This window comes from Tasmannia lanceolata, unplaced genomic scaffold (assembly GCF_043159265.1).
Source record: "Tasmannia lanceolata isolate RefF3 unplaced genomic scaffold, GAP_Taslan_0.1 ptg000002l, whole genome shotgun sequence".
NCBI classification, from domain to species: domain Eukaryota; kingdom Viridiplantae; phylum Streptophyta; class Magnoliopsida; order Canellales; family Winteraceae; genus Tasmannia; species Tasmannia lanceolata.
Genome location: NW_027518679.1, coordinates 13,112,739 through 13,132,586, shown reverse-complemented (window position 1 = coordinate 13,132,586; position 19,848 = coordinate 13,112,739). Strand labels below are relative to the sequence as shown.

The 19,848-nt window shown below is 38.0% G+C and overlaps 1 protein-coding gene across 1 annotated transcript in view; it reads left to right on the top strand.

Moving 5' to 3' along the window:
* Nucleotides 1-296: 296 nt before the first annotated feature.
* Nucleotides 297-19,848, top strand: part of LOC143888370 (uncharacterized) — a 30,357-nt gene continuing 10,805 nt past the window's right edge. The window contains exons 1-4 of the mRNA XM_077392760.1: nucleotides 297-2,416; nucleotides 2,507-2,815; nucleotides 2,897-2,996; nucleotides 3,083-3,467. Of these exons, the coding sequence (XP_077248875.1) occupies nucleotides 297-2,416; nucleotides 2,507-2,815; nucleotides 2,897-2,996; nucleotides 3,083-3,467 (2,914 nt within the window). The remainder of the gene's footprint in view (nucleotides 2,417-2,506; nucleotides 2,816-2,896; nucleotides 2,997-3,082; nucleotides 3,468-19,848) is intronic.

The window sequence follows — 19,848 nt, the reverse complement described above, 5'->3', positions numbered from 1 at the left end:
TTAGGTTTTTCAAATGTGGAAGAAATTGGATTGATTATGTATAATTTTAATATGTTTAATTTGTGTTCGCTTTTGGATACAATAGGAATGACCCGGCGTACGAGGAATGAGTTTCTCAATTTCTTAACTTCGCGTTTACTCATGGAGCTCATGGAGGAAAGATATTCTGCCCATGTAACAAATGCGGCAACGTTAGATTGGTTGATTGAGAAGAGGCCGAGGGACATTTGTTGTGGAATGGGATGCTCTTGGGCTACAGTAGATGGGTTAATCATGGGGAAGGGTCATCTCGTGCTATGAGTAATAATGAATACCAAGCACCTCATGAACCAATTATACAAGATGAACTACACGAACTATTGAATGATATACACCCAAGATCGAGCCATGATCATGATAATAGACCACTAGATGAGGAGGGTCATTCAGCAGATGCACGTATGGACGAGCTTAATGGACATGAGGATAAGTTTTTTAAACTATTAGAAGATGCGGAGCAAGAATTATACCCAGGAAGCAAGTTCACTAAATTATCCTTCGTGGTTCGATTGTTTCACATAAAGTGTCTTAATGGGTGGAGCAACAAATCATTCACCATGTTGCTTGAGTTGTTGAAAGAGGTACTTCCTAAGGGTGAAGCATTGCCGAAGTTCTTTTATGAAACGAAGAAGATTATTAGGGATTTGGGCCTCCATTACGACAAAATAGATGCATGCCCCAATGATTGTATGCTATACTGGAAGGAAGCCTCCAATGATTCTCAATGTCGTATTTGTGGGGCTTCAAGGTGGAAAACAATTGAAGGGAATTCAGATGAGCAGAGAACCCATTCATCCACAAGAGAGCAGAAAGTTCCTGCAAAGATTTTGCGTCATTTTCCTTTGAAGCCAACGTTGCAGAGGTTGTATATGTCAACTAAAACGGCTTCTTTCATGACATGGCATTATGAGAACCGTACCAAAGACGATATATTAAGGCATCTTGCAGGATCTACGGCCTGGCAAACTTTTGACTACATATATCCGTGGTTTTCTTCTGAACCTCGTAATGTTAGACTTGGATTAGCAAGCGACGGCTTCAATCCATTTAGGACGATGAGTATTGCTCACAGCACATGGCCCGCTGTGGTCATTCCATATAATCTTCCACCATGGATGTGCATGAAGCAACCATATATAATGTTGTCATTGTTAATTCCTGGCCCTTCTAGTCCCGGGAATGACATTGATGTCTACTTAGAACCTCTGATCGAAGAGTTGAAGGAATTATGGGTGTCAGGTTTGCAGACTTATGACGCATCGAGGCAGGAGACATTTCAAATGCATGCATCACTTTTGTGGACGATTAGCGACTTCCCTGCATATGCTAACTTGTCGGGATGGAGCACCAAAGGGAAACTGTCCTGTCCTTCTTGTAACAAGGACACATGTTCTCTGCGTTTGAAGCATGGAAGGAAGTTTTGTTACATGGGACACCGACGATTCTTAGAGGCCAACCACAGATTTCGGTCTGATAAGTCTTCTTTTAATGGCACTAAGGAGAAGAGGTTAGCTCCGATTCCCCTATCAGGGACACAGGTACTTGATCAACTACAAAGCATTAACATCACATTTGGCAAGAAGCAAGATACCGGTGCAAAGAAGCATGGTAAACGTGGGAAGAAGAGGGTCCAAGGGGAGAGTCCCTTGGAGGAAAACAGTTCTACCTCCGCTGCTAAGAAAAAAGAGAAGCCTCCTAAGGAGCATAATTGGAAGAAAAAAAGTATATTTTTCAGTCTTCCTTACTGGGAATCGCTCTTATTGCGCCACAACCTAGATGTGATGCACATTGAGAAGAACGTTTGCGACAGTGTAATTGGTACATTATTGAATATTGAAGGGAAAACAAAGGACATTGTAAAAGCACGATTAGATTTACAAGAAATGGGACTGAGAAGGACACTTCACACAGTGACTACTATAAGGAACAAAACATACTTGCCCTCAACATGCTTCACAATGTCTCCAAAGGAGAAAGAGGTTCTTTGCAACATCCTGAAGGATGTCAAGCTTCCAGATGGCTATTCCTCAAATATCTCGCGACGTGTGAATGTTCGAGAGCGCAAGATTTCGGGATTGAAGAGTCATGATTGTCATGTTTTGATGCAGCAGCTACTTCCATTAGCTATACACTCATCATTACCTAAGAACATCAGCTCCATATTGATTGAGATATGTAACTTCTTCAAAGAATTATGTCCAAAAGTCCTCAATGTAGGCGCCCTCCTCAAACTACAAGATGCACTAACACTTTGCCATATGGAGAAGATATTCCCTCCTGCCTCTTTTGATATTATGGTGCATTTACCTATTCATTTAGCGGATGAGGCAATGTCGGCTGGACCGGTACAATACCGATGGATGTACCCCATAGAAAGGTATGCACAGTTCATCAAAAAATTTGATTTGATCTTGAAGGTTTCTATAAATTCATATTAGTGAAAGTAATGCACGCTGTGATTGTATAGGTACCTTCTCACATTAAAGTCATATGTGCGCAATAGAAGTCGTCCCGAGGGATCTATTGCAGAGGGGTACCTGGCAGAAGAATGTTTGACGTTTTGTTCAAGATATTTGGAAGGTGTTGAATCAAAGTTGAATCGGCCGGTAAGGAATGATGAAGATGGACATGTTGAAATGGAAGAAGGATTTTCTATATTCTCACTAGCAGGACGCCCCCTAGGCGAAGTTAAGAGTTGCCCTTTAGATCAAACCACAATTGAACAGGCACATCGATATGTTCTCTTCAACTGCCCTGCAGTTTCTCCTTTTATTGCGTAAGCCAATTAAATTGTCTTTAATCTATTCGGTAAATACTTGGAAACTCTTTTCTCTTACGTATATTAATGCTTATGCAGAGAACATGTAAACCATATTCAAAGGTTGCATCCTCGTGCTAGGGCAAGGGATATAGAGCAAATTCACAATAAAAAATTTCCAACTTGGTTTGGCACACATGTCAGCTCACACCCACATTAAGCTACTCTTCAACTTTATTTAGCATACACGTTGGTCTTTGCTAATCATTATCAAATTTTGAATAGGTTCAAAATTTCCAGCAGACAAGGAGTGAGCATATATCAGAAAAGCTTAGATGGTTAGCTGGGGGGCCAGCGCCCGTCGCTAGGAAATACAAAGGGTTTATTAGTAAAGGTTTCCGCTTTCACACGAAGGCTCGCGAACAGAAAAGGAAAACACAGAATTGTGGAGTTGTTGTCACTGCAAATACAAGAAGTTTTTCAAGTGCCAGGGATCAGAATCCAATAGCAGGAGATATTAGTTATTACGGTGTTTTAACAGATATCATTGAACTTAACTACTTTGGACGCCTGAAGGCATTGCTTTTCAAATGTGATTGGTTTGATGTTGTAACGCCGAACAGGGGAATAAAAATAGATGCGTTCGGTTATACAGTTGTAAATATGACACGTCTGTAGACACCCCCATTTTGTTCCGCTTTAATCAGAAAAGAAGTTAGTGTTTTGCTATCCGTTTTCCATCGTTTTCCATTCCTGTGTCTACCTCTTATGTTTTCTCGATCTTGTCGATCATTTCTGCCATGTTTTGCATTTTTCCGATGAGTGTTGAGAAGAATATTCACAAAAACCTATATAAGAGAGAATTTGTACCCATTGAGTGGGCCCGCCTTGAACATGTCGATGGAATGGGATCAAGCAAGTGTGGCCCACATTATCATCTTGCTTAAACTTAGGTCAAGCAATGGAACCATACATTTTTCCATGGAAAATGCATTTCGGCTTTATTTGGAATTAACACTGAAACATTAATTTCTATGAGAAGGTGCCCATGTGTTTTAAGCCATGGGATGGGGTCCACCATGTGCCCAACATGGTGTGGACCCATCACCATATCTGTAAAACATTCAGACAAATTGGAATGGGGCCGCCATGATAAAAAGTTTTAACACTGGTAGGGTCATTATCATTGTGGGGCCTACTATTGATGGTCCATAATTTTCCCCAGCCCATGCACCCAGCATGTGCGGACCCACTTATGTTCTTCCCCCAAATTCGGCTTTTGTAAATGGGTCCCGTGGATACAAAAATCAAAAGTCCATTCTAATTTGTGGTTCGGTTGTTATTGGGAGCAAAATGTAAAATTACGCATGTAGGGACCACAAGTGTGGGATGTACCCCACTTGGGAAACATTCCTAGTTTTTTTTTTACTCTTTACTATAGAAGGCTGATTCCCTCTTGTTGGAATTGTTTCTAAAAAACTTGCCCCCTCATTCTATAATGACACTACTCACTTGCTTTAACGTTCATAGCTAATTAGGAAAGTGAGGGGTGTCATTGCCAAGAGAGGCAAGTCATGGTTTTTTTCTCTCTCTCTCTCTCTAAAAAAGAAATAAATGGAGGTAATCTTTTCTTGCCCACTTCGAAGGGTCTTTTAATGGCAATTTCTATAAAAAACGATAGCAATGACACTCTAATTGTGGCAGCCTTCTCTAATTACGGCAATTGCCAGTCAAGTAGAGAATATAACCCAATTCTCCACAGGAAAAAAAAAACCATTCTCCACGGTTCTGGGTCATCTCCGAATACCCTCTGTTTTTCTCTCCTCAGCCGGCAGCCCTCCATCACTCTCCTTTCTCTCCTTCGGTGTTACACCTACCCCCAACAGCAAGCAGTGGTTTTGTTTTAAAAAAAGAAAAAAGAAAAAAATAGAGTACCGGTGTTTCCATCTCCCTCTCTCCCTCGGTGTTACTCTCCCCATCTATCTCGGTTTTCCCTCACCCTATCTCTCTGTCTGTCTCTCCCTCACCCTCTGTCTCGGTCTCTCTCTATTAATCTCACCCTCATCAGCCCACCAACATATAGAAAATAAAAATAAAAAGAAGAAACAAAAACAGAGTATTGTTTTTTTTCTATCTCACTATCTTCATCTACATATTTTTGTCTCATTCACTCATTCTCTATATTTCTCTCTATCTTTCTACTCCTCTCTATCAACCTCTCTCTATCATCCTCTCTCTCGGTCTCTCTCTCTATCATCCTCCCTCTCGTTCTCTCTAGTACTCTCTCTCGGTCTCTCTCTATCTCTCTTTATTATTTTCTCTTGATCTCTGTCAATCTTTTATTCACTCTCTCAACTCACTCTCTATATCTCTCACTCTCTACCTCTCTCAACTCTCTTTGTTATCTCTTGCTCCTCACTGCGACTCTCACACTCAACAGAGGAACGGCACTCTCACACTGGTAAAGAAAAAAAAGAAAAAAAAAAGAAAGAAAGCGGAGCAGATCGCACGTCGGCGAGATTTTTTGGATTTTTCGGCTTTTGAATTCGGCGAGGATCTCTATCACAGGTAGGTGCACTATTCTCAGATTTTTCCAAGATTGTTTGGTATTTTTTTTATATATATTTTTGCATGATTTTAACATTTAATTGAATTTAATTCAATATTATATGTGTGTGCTCAAAATCATGATCTACATGAGTGTTTCAATTCCGATTCGTCTCGAAATTTAATACACTGATCTATTTAAATAGACTAAAATAACCATCGGATCAGATCAGACATTGGGTCAAAGGATTTCAAAAATTTGAGTGAAGAATGGAATTTCATTTAAAATAATGACTGAGAAATTATGAAATTTTAAAAAATAGCTATCTCAGGATGATTTATTTTTTGGAATTTTAAAATTTTTTTGTGTGCATCACATCAGAACAAGATTAAAGGGCATTTTCCGAAGTCGTAATTTTCTCAAAAATCATGTTTTAAAAAATAGAAAACTCTTCAAAAACATCTTTTTGAAGAAGAAAAATGGAAAATATACAAAATAGATTCCAAAATTAATGAAATTTCGTGGGCAAATAATACGATGCTGATACATTCTACCATGAATTTTTAAAGATTTTTAGATTTTATTTGGTATATATTTGATGCTTTCTTTGAAAACAATCAGATTTTGTGAGATTTGTTAATGACATCAAGTCACAATTAAAATTCTCAACATTTTTATAGTAGCCTTATATTCTATATTTCATGCTGCTGTAAACTTTTCAAGTGATTTGGAATTTGTTTCCTAAGAGATGTAGTGTATATTCATAGTCTGGTCTAAAAATTCAAAAATCCGAAATTGATAGTAAATAGTATCTAAAATTCATCAAAATCTCACAGCATACTATGTTTACTCATACCTTACTACTGTAGAAATTTCAATGAATTTAGATTGCTATTTCTAATAGTTTCTGTGTTATTTTTGCAATTTGGTCTCATTGTTATTAAATCAAAAATAAATAGGAGCTTAATATAAAAATCTGTAAAACTCTTCCAGTAAGCTACATACATTCCCATCTTGTTTCTGTAGAAATTTCAGTTTATTTCAATTTTTTTTGCAATAAGTTCACTTGTAAAATCACTCATATGGTCTGAAATTGATAAAATCCACTAAATATTGAAATTAATTAAAAATCATTATGAAAATTTCTAAAGAACCTTAAATTTCTGTCACATGTTCACTCCTTAATCCATTGAAACAGAAATCTTAGGATCCTTAGCTTTCTCTGGTAAAATGGCTAGTGCATCCATAATCGTATCTCAATTGCAATCGATCTTTGACAATTTGAATATTTAAGCTATAGCATGTTATTGGCTCCGAGGTTTACTGTCCACGAAAATCCTGAGATATGCCAGGCAATAAGGTGCTATAACTTAAGTATTAAATTGCATAAGGAAAGAGCGCACGATTCCCTTCCCTGGATGCTATTCGAGGCCGAAATTGGTGAACCATAGAACCTTTGGTATTCCTTAAATGTCCAGAAACCGAAAATCCTTGAAATCTGAAATTCATTAACTTCAAGAACTTGAATCAATTTACCTCATGTCTCTCGGAACCGTTGGATTACGGTTTCTGTCATAAGAACCATTAGAGCCCTATTTAGGAACACTTACGTCATGTTGTGTCCTAGGTTTTAGGGAGTCCTAGAGTTAGGAGTCCAGCCTCATCACGGACGTTTGCTATGGATAGCAACCGTGCCATAGGTCTAGTCACACTAGTCACCCAATCTTTCCCTAGGACAAGCCTAGTTACCTAGGATGTAGGTTAACCTGCACTAGTCAAATGGACAATTTGCATTTAGATAGGATCATATAGCATCTTAGATGAAATCCTAGGATAATAAAATCCTCAACTCGAATTCAATAACTTCTCTTAAAACAGTTGAAACAGTTAATCCAGTCTAGGTCGGTGTCTTAGTTGAGTTAGGCATAAGTAGCTTAGCTTAGGTGCACCGAACTACGTCGACTCTGATCCCAGTGAGGCTTGGGTACATAGGCAGCTTGGATGCTTGATGGCATACCAATCACGAGTCGGCTCCACAACAAATTGTGGGGTTTTGTATATTAATTTTCTTGTAAATTCTTAATTAAATCACTTAGGACTTTCCATGAAATTAGAATTTTAGGAGAACTTTCACTTAGATTGAATCCGGACAAATTAATAAATCAAGATACACATTTAGGATTCACATTGAAATTAGATCATAGGATGCATGTCACATAGTTCGCACATCAACAAAGAGTTGAATGAGCCATTTAAAATAAATTTAAAAGAGTTAACTTTTGGAATTGAAGACCGATTATCGGGCAGGAATGGTGCATGTGGTGGATAACTCCCCATACCTTCCATTCTTGTAACCAGGTAACGAGTCTAGATTTCTGGTTAATTATGGGTACGGTTTCCCAAAGAATGAGCAACCATATTTGTATGGATCCCAAAGAGAAATAAGAGACCATTTTTTAATAAACTCAGAAAGGATGAGATACCGTATTTGTATGGTGCTTAAAATAGAGTAAGAGACCATTTTCGAATGGACCAGGAGAGAACGAATCAACGTATTTATACAAATTCCACGGGAATGAGACATCACATTTATACGATGTTCAAAGAGAATAAAAGACCACAGTTGTATGGACTCGAAGAGAATGAAATACCGTATTTATACAGAGTTCAAGAAAATGAGACATCATATTTATATGATGCTCAAAGAGAATAAGAGACCACTTTCGAATGATTTGAAGAGAATGGAATACCATATTTATACGGATTTCAAGAGAATGAGACATCATATTTACATGATGTTCAAAGAGAAGAGACCATTTTCAAATGGACTCACAAAAGGATGAGATACCGTATTTATACGATTCCCAAGGAACATGAGATACCATATTTATATGGTGTTCAAAGAGAATAAGAGACCATTTTCGAATGGTTTAAAGAGAATGGAATACCGTATTTATATGGATTTCAAGAAAATGAGACATCACATTTGTACGATGCTCAAAGGGAATAAAAGACCATAGTTGTATGGACCCGAAGAGAATGAAATACTGTATTTATACCGAGCTCAAGGAGATAAGCCATCACATTTATATGATGCTCAAAGAGAACAAGAGCCCATTTTTTAATGGACTCAGAGAGAATGATAATTTGAGTTTTGATAGAGATTATCAGAAAAAAGAAATCGAAATCTCCAATTGACAACTTTGGAAGCAAAGGATTTAATAACACTATGTAGCAAAGGATTTTCAAGGCACGAATTTGGGATGCCACTTCATTAGCAACCTGCCCCAGTTTGAGGCACTCTGACCTCCTTCTATTCTTTTATCAGAGGTATTCTTCAACGATCTTTCGCCACTCGTGACAGTCCTGCTTTTTCCAAGTTTCTCAGAACTCGTTGCTGAACCTGTTTTCAGAGTGATTGCACCCAACAACAATTCTTAAAATAGAATTTGTAAAAACTTTTTATTTATTTATCAAACAATTAAAAACCACATATACGTGGAATAAAATGATAAAGTGAGAAATATTACTCAAGTAATCCTGTGATGCTTCTGACTCATCAGTATTTTCATTTGGGTTAGGCTAGCCTCTTTTAAAGAATGTTTCTTCATTGATAAACATCTTCACTTATTTTTAAGACAGTGATACTTCATATATCTTTCTATCAACTTTCCGATTGCTAGAAATTAATGCCCCTAGTTTTGAGAATCGTTGTTATTATTGGCCTGACCTACTGTGACTTCAGAGATCGATATAATTCTTCAATCTTACCACGACCAAGTCCCCATTTTTGGATTTTCAACTTGGCGGACCGCTCGGCCTTAACTTTTGCCTAAATCGCCTTTTCAGGTTTTCGACTCAGCAGGCCACCCCCTTAACTTTTGCCTAAGCCGCCCTTTCAGGTTTTCAACTTAGCAGGGGAATGATCCTAAATTTTGCCTAGATCGCCTTTTCAGGTTTTCAATCTAGCGGATCTTCAAACTCCAATTCTTTTTTTTTTATTTTCTTTTTTTTTTACTTGAACACCAAAAGGACTTTATAGGTGAGGTAGGGCTTTTCAAAGAATGGCTTAAGGTTTTGCGAGAATTTTGACTGAACCTGTGAACAGGTTGCTTATGTATCCTAGTATAGGAATCAGGTCATACGTAGTTCAGGCCGAATGCCCCTAGTTTGAAGGTAAATTGATTTTCTTTTCTTTTCAGATAGCATGGAATTTTCCTTTTTCTTTTCTTTTTTTTTCATTTTTTTTTTCATCATTTTTCTTTACTTGAACACCAAAAGGACTTTATAGGTAGGATAGGGCTTTTCAAAGAATGGCTTAAGGTTCAACAAAAATTTCGACCGAACCTGTGAACAGGTTGCCTACGTATCCCAGGATAGGAATCAGGTCGTGCGTAGTTCAGGGCGAATGCCCCTAGTTTGAAGGTATTTTAATTTTCTTTTGTTTTCTTTTTGCATTATTTTTTTTTTCAACTTCTTTTTGGAATGATTGAATTTCTTCTTTTGAAACAACCGAACCCGGTTTGACCGAGCTGCCTACGTACCCCAGTGTAGGGATCAGGTCATGCGTAGTTCAGGGCGGATGCCCCTAGTATATTGGGTTTTGAAGGAAAATGTTATTTAGGCTCAAAAGGGTTCGCAAAAGGTTATATATATTTTTATTTTGGGTTATGAATTTGGGATTTATTCGGCCAAAGGACGGCCTTCTGGTGTTCAAGCATAGAACCTCTTGAGTTGATCAAGATTTGTTGGTTCTGGCAATATTTCTCTATTTAAATTACGGAGCTTGACGGCTTTTCCGGGTAAGATTTGGTCCACAATGTAGGGGCCTGACCAGTTTGGCTTGAACTTGCCCTTTGGGTCAAACACTGGTGCTCGATTCTCTTTCAGAACAAGATTACCTTCTTCTAAATCTCTGACCTTAACCTTTTTATTAAAAGCCCGGGCTATTCTGCGCTGGTAACCCTGCACATGGTAAAGTGCCTTTAACCTCTTCTCATCTAGCATGTTCAACTCTTTATATCTGGCATCTGCCCATTCATTTGCTGGCAACTTAGCCTCAGTCAATACTCGAAGCGAAGGTACACGAATCTCAACAGGTAGCACTGCTTCCATCCCATAAACAAGAGAGTAAGGGGTTACTCCAGTTGAAGTTCTAATTGATGTTCTGTAAGCCCACAAGGCGTATGGTAGCTTATTCGACCAATCCTTATAAGTTTCTGACATTTTGCTAATGATAGTCTTGATATTTTTATTTGCAGCTTCAACCGCTCCATTTGTCTGCGGCCGATAAGGTGAGGATTTATGATGCTTAATCTTGAACTCTTGGCAAAGAGTGATTACTTCCTTCTTGAAATGAGATCCGTTATCTGAGATAAGTTCATGGGGAATTCCATATCTGCATATGATATTGGTTCGTATGAATTTGGCAACTGATGCGGATGTAAGACCCACTCTTCCTCTACTTTTAAGACCCACTCGAGCTTCATTCTCCTTAGCTTCTGCTTTTTAGGTTTAATTCCTGGTAACAAAGGTAGCTTGTGCTGAACAATGTCTTCACTCAACCCGGGCATATCTTTGTAGGACCAGGCAAAAACTTCTTTATATTCCCTAAGTAGGTTTATTAATTCATCGCGCTCTTCAGGAGATAGAGTATTTCCAATTCGTAGTTCCTGTATTAAATCTTATGTTCCGATGTTTATAATTTCGATTTCATCTTTAAGAGGCTGGGCTCGGCGCTCCTCCTCTTGTTTGAGCATGTGCTGCAATTCAAGGGGAGTTTTGTCGATCCCTTCTTCCTCGTCGGAGGAGGGAGTGTTATTATTATTAAAGTCAGAAGCAAACACAGAGACATACTGAGAATCGGATTTCATTGACTTGAAAGAAATTACATCATCATCATTGGACTCATCCTGAATAGGCTCAGGATTCACATTATAAATAAAATCAGAAAATGACTCGCCTGGACTAGGCACTAACACGGACTTAATCGACTTGACTGGACTCGACTTAGCAATAAGATAAGTAGAAAAAATATTAGAACTCTAGTTTGAAAGATTTTCTGTTGCAGGTGCAATCTGACTCTGAGGTTCAGTAAAGGTATCATCGCTCTGAATAACAGCTACTAGCACATCTTTACAGTCTGTTTCTTCTTGCTCTTCAGAATAGTCTAAAACTGGCAACTCTTGCCAAGCAACATCAGGCACATCTTCTTCAAACAAGGACCCCAACACATCTGGCTCAAGGTAGACTAACCAGTCCTCAACAGTTTTCTCAACATAACATACCGGCGGTTCTGTTTCTGGGAGAGCAAGGCCACTAAATATTTCAAAACCAGGTATCATGATTCCTGTCACCGAGTCATACCATGGTTCAGAGAACCCATAGTATGGAGAAGTCTCGCCTTCTTTGATAAAGTGACCATTCATCGATAAGGAATATGGAGCCATTGGGAGTACCCTTCCGGTGCGGCGGATTTCTTCCTTCAATTTCAACAATTCTTCCATGGCTTCTTCCTCCTCCTCAGTAGGTACATATCCAAGACCGAAAATTCCATGGATTACTTTGATTGGGCGCCAGTGAGATGCCTTGCTTGGATCACGGCCCAAATTCATACCAGGAAAGTAATTCATTTTTCTCATTATTTTGGCAACCACAGGACTGATAGCAAAAGGTAAACACAACTCCTCCCGAGAGGCCTCTTTATAGGAAATAGCAGCAACGTCGAACACGAAACCATTCAAGTTATAATCTTCTGCTTCTGCAACTGGAAGGATCAGAGTTTCTCCTGTTATTTGTCCTATTTCTGGCTCTTCGTCAGCTGTGACAGTGATCAACTTTCCATTTTTGCTGAACTTCAATTTTTGATGAAGGGTTGAAGCAACAGCGCCTTCCTTATGCAACCAGGGACGTCCCAGAAGCATATTAAACGAGGCCTTGATATCAATAACCTGAAACTCAACCTCAAATTCTTGACCACCTACAAGAATTTTAGTGGTAAGGACCCCGACCACATTTTTGCGGGTGTTGTCATATGCGAGGATTCCAAGGGTTGATTCGGCAAAATCAGTGGGGCCAAAACCCAAGGTAACAGCAGTTCTCAACGGACACACATTCAACGCAGATCTGTTATCCACTAACACAGATGGTACTTTCTTGCCTTCACAGACAATAGTGACATGAAGAGATCTAGCATGATTCCGACCTTGAAGAGGCAGCTCCTGATCTGAGAAACTAATGACTCTAGTGGCCTGGGTCAGAGCGACAACTTCAGCCAGTTGCTCTGGAGATATTTCTGAGGACACCCGTGTTGTATTCAATTCCTCTAACACAGCCTCTCTGTGTTTCTTTGATGCTATCAACAATCCCCAAACAGATATAACGGCCTGGGTCTTCTTCAACTGTTGCACAACTTCATCATCTGGGTCTTTCACATATTGCGGCTCTTCTCCTCGAGCCAATGCCCCTGGATTCTCGACTCTCAATTCAGCAGGTTTGAAAATTCTTCCGCCCCTTGTAACATGTCTAACTTCATCCAATTCTGGCTCATCATAAGTAATAACTTGAGGGACTTGTGGCTCATAGGTGATCACCAAGGGAGGTATCGACTCTCTTAGGTATGACTTGAAATTAACAAGAGGGGGGATGAATTGATTTTAACACTAAATTAGCCCTTTTGAAAATTAATTATGAAACCTAATTTGAATTTTCTTCACTTGATTAGATATGTGGTTAGTGCAAATATAATTAAAGACACAATGAAATGCCAAACCAAAAAGCAATAATGAAAGTGCAAGAATAAGAGATGACACACCGATATATAGTGGTTCGGGCAAAGCCCTACTCCACTCTTCTTAAGATCGTCCTTAAGGATTTCCACTATTGGAGACCTCCACGATGCCCGGCTCCGAGGCGATTACACTTCCAAGGGATATTAAATAAGGATGCCCTTACACCTTTACAAAAGACTCTCCTTCTCCGCCGAGTTCTAAGCGGTGCTCCCTAGGGTATTAAGGAGGATGCCCTAGCCACCTTTACAAGAAATAGAGATTGAATAGCTTGGCTTTTCTTGAAAGCTTGATGCACTTTGTAGTCCCTTGATTGCTCTTCAATGATGGTTGCAAGTGAAAGCTCTAAAAATCCCAACTCAATAAATTTGCAAGTGCAAGGCAAGTTTGAGAAAAATCAAATCTTAAGCACAAAATGGGTTGCAAGTTTTCTCCCATGCTTAAGGAGGTTTTCAAATCATCAAGAGAGAGGAAATGAATCCTCTAGATGTTGTATATATAGCCTCTCTATATAATATGACCGTTTGGGGGTGGCAATAACAAAAATCACAAATTTATTCAAATCCCAGCGGCTATATTCTCACCTGTCGCGAGGTTCTCGGAGCTCCGAGAACCATTCTCGGAGTTCCGAGAGAACGGCTAGAAGAACAAAATATTCTACTGGACCATTTCTCGGAGTTCCGAGAAAATGGCCAGAAGCTACTGGACCATTTCTCGGAGTTCTGAGAGAACTCTCGGAGTTCCGAGCTCGGAGCTCCGAGAAAAATCTCAGAGTTCCGAGAAGCGTAAAAAATCAGCAGTTTTTGTATTTTTTGCTTACTTGATTTTTTGGCTTTTGGAACTCAACTCCTTTGATAATTTTGGAATGTTTATGAGGGTCTCAACATGTTGGTCCACCACATAATCATTCACTAATCCATTTTAAGTTCTTTAAGTGTTTTTGAAAACTATTTTTGAAAACACTTTGCCTTGACTTGAAAATCTAAAGAGAAAGGATGTACAATGATACCTATGTAGCTTTCAACTTCTCTTTAGTCTTGGTCTTCAATTGATCTTCCATCTTGTGTATACTTGCTTGAGAGATGATGTGAGCTCCACATAGCTCCTTTGACTCTTGTGTTGGTACGTCTTCAAGCATGACCATGTAGTGTGTTGGTTTCATCAATGATCAATCCTATCTTAAACACAACACTTCAAAGCAAATTGATTAGTATTCAATAACACAATCAATTATGTTTAGAATCATCAAAACAAGATAGGAGAGAAGACCCTTGGGCTTACAATCTCCCCCTTTTTGATGATGACAAACAAAATTGATTATGAGGTGTGTGTAGAGTGACATAGTAGGCAAGTGAATGCTAGAACTCCCCCTCAATATATGCACACAAAAAAATGATAGCAATTAAAAGCATATGGTGCATATAGTTAATTGAATAAATAATCAATTTCAAACTTCTCCCCCTTTTGTCATCGACAGAAAGGGTGTACTAAAAAGTAAAGCAATTTAGGAGTAGATGAAGATTGAGTTAGGTACTCCCCCTAAATCAATGCTTACGGTATAAAAATATATTAAAATATATATAACCAAGTAATGCACATATACCTGTTCATGATCGAGATGTTGACATATGTCAAAATGTTAGGTATTTTAATTAAAGTGAAAGTACCTCTCCAACTTAGAAAACTAAGAAGGCTAAGAGTACCAATTGAGTGATTTTTAAGATTGATATTTGACATCTCATTCATGCAGATACTACCAAACAAAGATGATATATATAAATACTATATAGATAAGCTGGTGAAAGGCACAAAGTATTTATTTGGCAATTTCTTTGACTTGATCCGCAGTTCAAATGTTTAAGGCACTTCGGATATAACAAATTCTATCATCACTAAGGGGTTTTGTAAAGATATCCGCTAATTGATCTTCAGTGTTGATATACTTTAAGCAAATATCCCCTTTTTGTGAGTGATCTCTAATGAAGTGGTGCCTAATCTCAATGTGTTTTGTTCTTGAGTGCTGTATGGGATTCTTTGTTAAGCTTATAGCACTAGTGTTATCACATTTGATGAGAATATTTTCTATTTTAATGCAATAGTCCTTCAATGTGCTTTTCATCCATAGGACTTGAGCACAACAAGCTCCAGCTGTCACATATTCTGCTTCTGTTGTGGACAGAGCTACTGAATTTTGCTTTTTGCTAAACCATGAAACAAGTGATTTACCCAAGAATTGGCAAGTCCCACTAGTGCTTTTCCTATCTACTCTACATCCGGCGAAGTCTGCATCTGAATATCCGATGAGAGTAAAGGAAGATGATCTTTCATACCATAGTCCTAGACTTTGTGTTCCTCTTAAATACTTGAAGATCTTCTTGACTGCTGATAGGTGAGACTCTTTTGGATCCGATTGAAATCGAGCACAGAGACAGACAGTAAACATAATGTCTGGTCTGCTGGCTGTCAAATAGAGTAAACTCCCTATCATACCCCTATACATCTTCTGGTCCACAAATTTGCCAAATTCATCCTTTTCTAGCTTAGCAGTAGTACTCATGGGAATTTTTGATGTCTTACTGCTATCCATGCCATACTTCTTTAATAACTCCTTTGTATATTTTTCTTGATTTAAAAATATTCCGTTTTTGTATTGTTTAATTTGGAGTCCTAAGAAATAGGTTAACTCACCCATAATGCTCATTTCAAATTCATTTTTCATTAAAGTTGCAAATTCATCACACAATTTTTGATTAGTTGAGCCACATATGGTATCATCTACATATATCTGGACAAGGAGGATATCTTGATTTTCTCTTTTGATAAATAATGTTTTATCCACCTTTCCCATCTCAAATCCTTTTTCAACCAAGAAAGTGCAAAGCCTCTCATACCAAGCTTTAGGAGCTTGCTTTAATCCATATAAAGCTTTATCAAGCCTGAAGACATGATTTGGATGTTTGTAGTCCTCAAAACCTGGAGGTTGCTCAACATACACTTCCTCTTAGATATAGCAATTTAGGAAGGCACTTTTGACATCCATTTGATATAGTTTAAATTCTTTATGGGATGCATATGCCAAGAGTATCCTAATGGCTTCCATACGGGCAACAGGAGCAAATGTCTCATCATAGTCTATTCCCTCCTCCTGATTGTATCCTTGGGCTACAAGCCTAGCTTTGTTTCTAGTGATAATTCCATTTTCATCCAACTTGTTTCTATACACCCATCTCGTGCCAATGACTGTATGATCACTAGGTCTAGGCACTAGCCTCCACACCTTGTTCCTTTCGAATTGACTCAACTCTTCTTGCATAGCCATCAACCAATATTCATCCTTTTCGGCTTCCTTGATGGTTTTAGGTTCTAATTCGGATAGGAACGCCAAATTGTTACTCACACTACGATAGTATGATCTAGTTCTTACCGGCGATGTGGCATCACCTAAGATTTGGGATTCAGGATGATCTATCAATGTTCTCCTATCCTTAGGCAATGAGTCATCATCTACATTTTCTGCTTCCTCACTAGGTAATGTATGACTTGTAGAAGCATGAGGAGGAGCACTTAACTTAGGTAAGAGAGGTTCATTAGGTTCATCCTCATTATGTGACATTTCTTGAGGTGTTGGCTCTCTCTCATCAAATGTCACATGCATGGATTCTTCGACAACTAGGGTTCTTCTATTAAATAGTCTATATGCCTTGCTATGTGAAGAGTACCCTAAGAATATTCCATCATCCGACTTCTTATCAAATTTGTATAAATTATCTTTAATGTTTAAAATGAAGCATTTACATCCAAACACTCTAAAATAGCTTATATTTGGTTTCAAATTTTTCCAAAGCTCATAAGGTGTTTTCTTAGAAATTGGCCTTAAATATACCCTGTTTATGATATAGCAAGCGGTGCTAACCGCTCCCGCCCAAAAATATCTAGGGAGAACATTTTCATGCAACATAGTTCTAACCATTTCTTGGAGAGTTCGATTCTTTCTTTCTACAACTCCATTTTGTTGAGGTGTTCTAGGTGCGGAAAAATTATGTTTTATGCCATGTTCATTACAGTAAGTGTCAAAATGTACATTTTCAAATTCCGTTCCATGATCACTTCTAATGTAGGAGATAGCAATACCTTTTTCATTTTGTATTTGATTGCACAGTATAAGGAAGTTTTCATAAGTTTCATCTTTGTGTGCTAGAAATATGACCCATGTAAATCGTGAGTAGTCATCCACAACTACAAACACGTATCTTTTTCCACCTAGGCTACTTGTCTTCATTGGTCCAAAAAGATCCATGTGAAGTAGTTCCAAGGGGTAGGAAGTTGAAATCATATTTTTAGGTGCAAATGAGCTCTTCAATTGTTTTCCTAATTGACAAGTTCTACAAATGTGATCTTTGGTGTATTTGAACTTAGGCAATCCTCTAACAATTTCTTTTGAGGAGAGGGTCGAAATGAGATCCATTCCGGCATGACCCAACCTCCAATGCCATAGCCAAGAATCCTCACTAATGGCATTAAGACAAGTCACATTTTGGAGTCTAAGATCATCTAGTCCAATTGTGTAAATGTTATTGTCTCTAGAACCTATGAATTTTACTTTTCCATCTATCTTATTTTTAACAATGCATTTGTCGGGATTGAAGACTACTTCAAACCCATTATCACATAATTGACTAATGCTAATAAGATTATGGGACAAGCCATCAACAAATAGTACATCATGTATGGGAGAGGTAGAGTTACCTATGGTGCCTTCACCTTTGACTTTTCCTTTCTTATCATCTCCAAAGGTAACGTCTCCACCATCCTTGAGTGATAGGGATGCGAATTGAGTAAGGTCTCCTGTCATGTGTCTAGAGCATCCACTATCAAGGTACCATGTGTTCTTCTTGTTATGGCTTTTAAGGCATACCTACATATGAATAGGCAAGTGAGATCCCTTAGGTACCCAAATCTTCCTAATCTTGCTATGTTCATTTATTTTCACTTTAGAGTTCAATTTGATTATATCTTGTTTAGCATGCAAGCAAGAAACCTTGTAATGACCTTCTAGACCACAATAAAAACAAATCTTGGTACTACTAGAAGAAGCCTTTTCAAGTTTGTTTTTATAGTTAGATATTGTAGTATTCCATTTACGTCCAAGTCCACTTTTGTCACTTGACATTCTTTGTATATTAACAAGCTTATCCAATTTCAATGAACTATTTTCAAATTTTTCAAAAAGTTTCTTTAGTTCATCATATTCAAAAGATAGTTTACCATTTTCATGATTTAGCTTGTTGTTTTCATTAGAAAGTTCTTGTCGGTTTTCATTTAAGATTTTGATAGAAGCATTTAACTCATGAATTTCTACTTTGTATTTTTCATTTTTATCATCTAAAAATTCATCATCTTTCTTTAACCAACCAAATACTTTTGTCATGTTAGCAAGAGAATTTTCAAGTGATGCAATTTTATCAAATTGAATTTCAAGTTCATCATTTGCATTTTGTAAGAAATCTAGAACTTCTTTTAAGACAATGACATCATTTAAAGTGTTTACCTTGTTATTGTCGTTTGTTGATGCCATGAAGCACACGTTCCTTGCTATCAAGCAATCTTCGCCATCATTTTGTTCGCCTTCGCTTTCAATTTTCTCATCCCAAGTGGCGGTCATTCCTTTCTTGCCTTCTCTTCTCTTGAAGCGGTTGGTTGAAGAAGGCTCATTGTTGAGTGGACAATCCGGGCGAATGTGTCCAACCTTCTTGCAACCGTAGCATCGGGGTTGAGAAGATCCATCACCAAGTTCTTCTTTCTTCTTAAATGGAGGATTGGTCATTCTATTTCTCATGCCTCCCATATTCCTTTGCAAGAATTTGATCCTTCTTGTTAGGAGGGCAACTTCATCTTCCATGTCTTCCTTTGCATCTTCATTTTCACCTACATTACAAGCAAAAGCAATTCCTTTTCCTTTTTCAATTTTAGTTTCAATTTCGGGTGCTTTTGTTTTGAAAATCATCTCATGGGTGATCAAGGACCCTATTAGTTCATCTAGGTTTAATGTATTCATGTCCTTGGCTTCCGTGATTGCGGAGGTTTTGGATTCCCATGACAAAGGTAGGGACCTAAGGATTTTGGTCACTAAATCTCTATTAGAAAATTGTTTTCCAAGACCCCTTAGTCCATTTACAAGATTGGTGAATCTACTGTACATGTCGGCAATTGTTTCATCAGGTGTCATTTGAAAGAGTTCATATTGCCGAAAAAGATGATTCATTTTAGATTCTTTGACTTGATTGGTTACTTCATGGGTGACCTCTAAGGTATCCCAAATTTCCTTAGCCGAATTCAAATTTGATACTCTATTGAATTCTCCGGGAGATAGAGCACAAATAAGGGAATTCATAGCTTTGGCATTATAATTTGAAGCTTGTTGTTTGGCTTCGGTCCAATCATTTAGATTTCTTGTGGGTAATGTGTATTCATTATTAATTGCTCTCCACATTTGATAATCTTGGGTTAAAAAGATTTTCATTTTAGTTTTCCAAAAACCATAGTTTGTTCCATCAAAATAGGGTAGCCTAGTGTTTGAGTAACCTTCATGGTGTTGAGGATGGTTTGCCATTTTAGAATCTTTACTCTAGACCGGTTAGGGTTTTAAAAAATTAGAGACGAGGCTCTCATACCAATTGAAATTAACAAGAGGGGGGGTGAATTGATTTTAACACTAA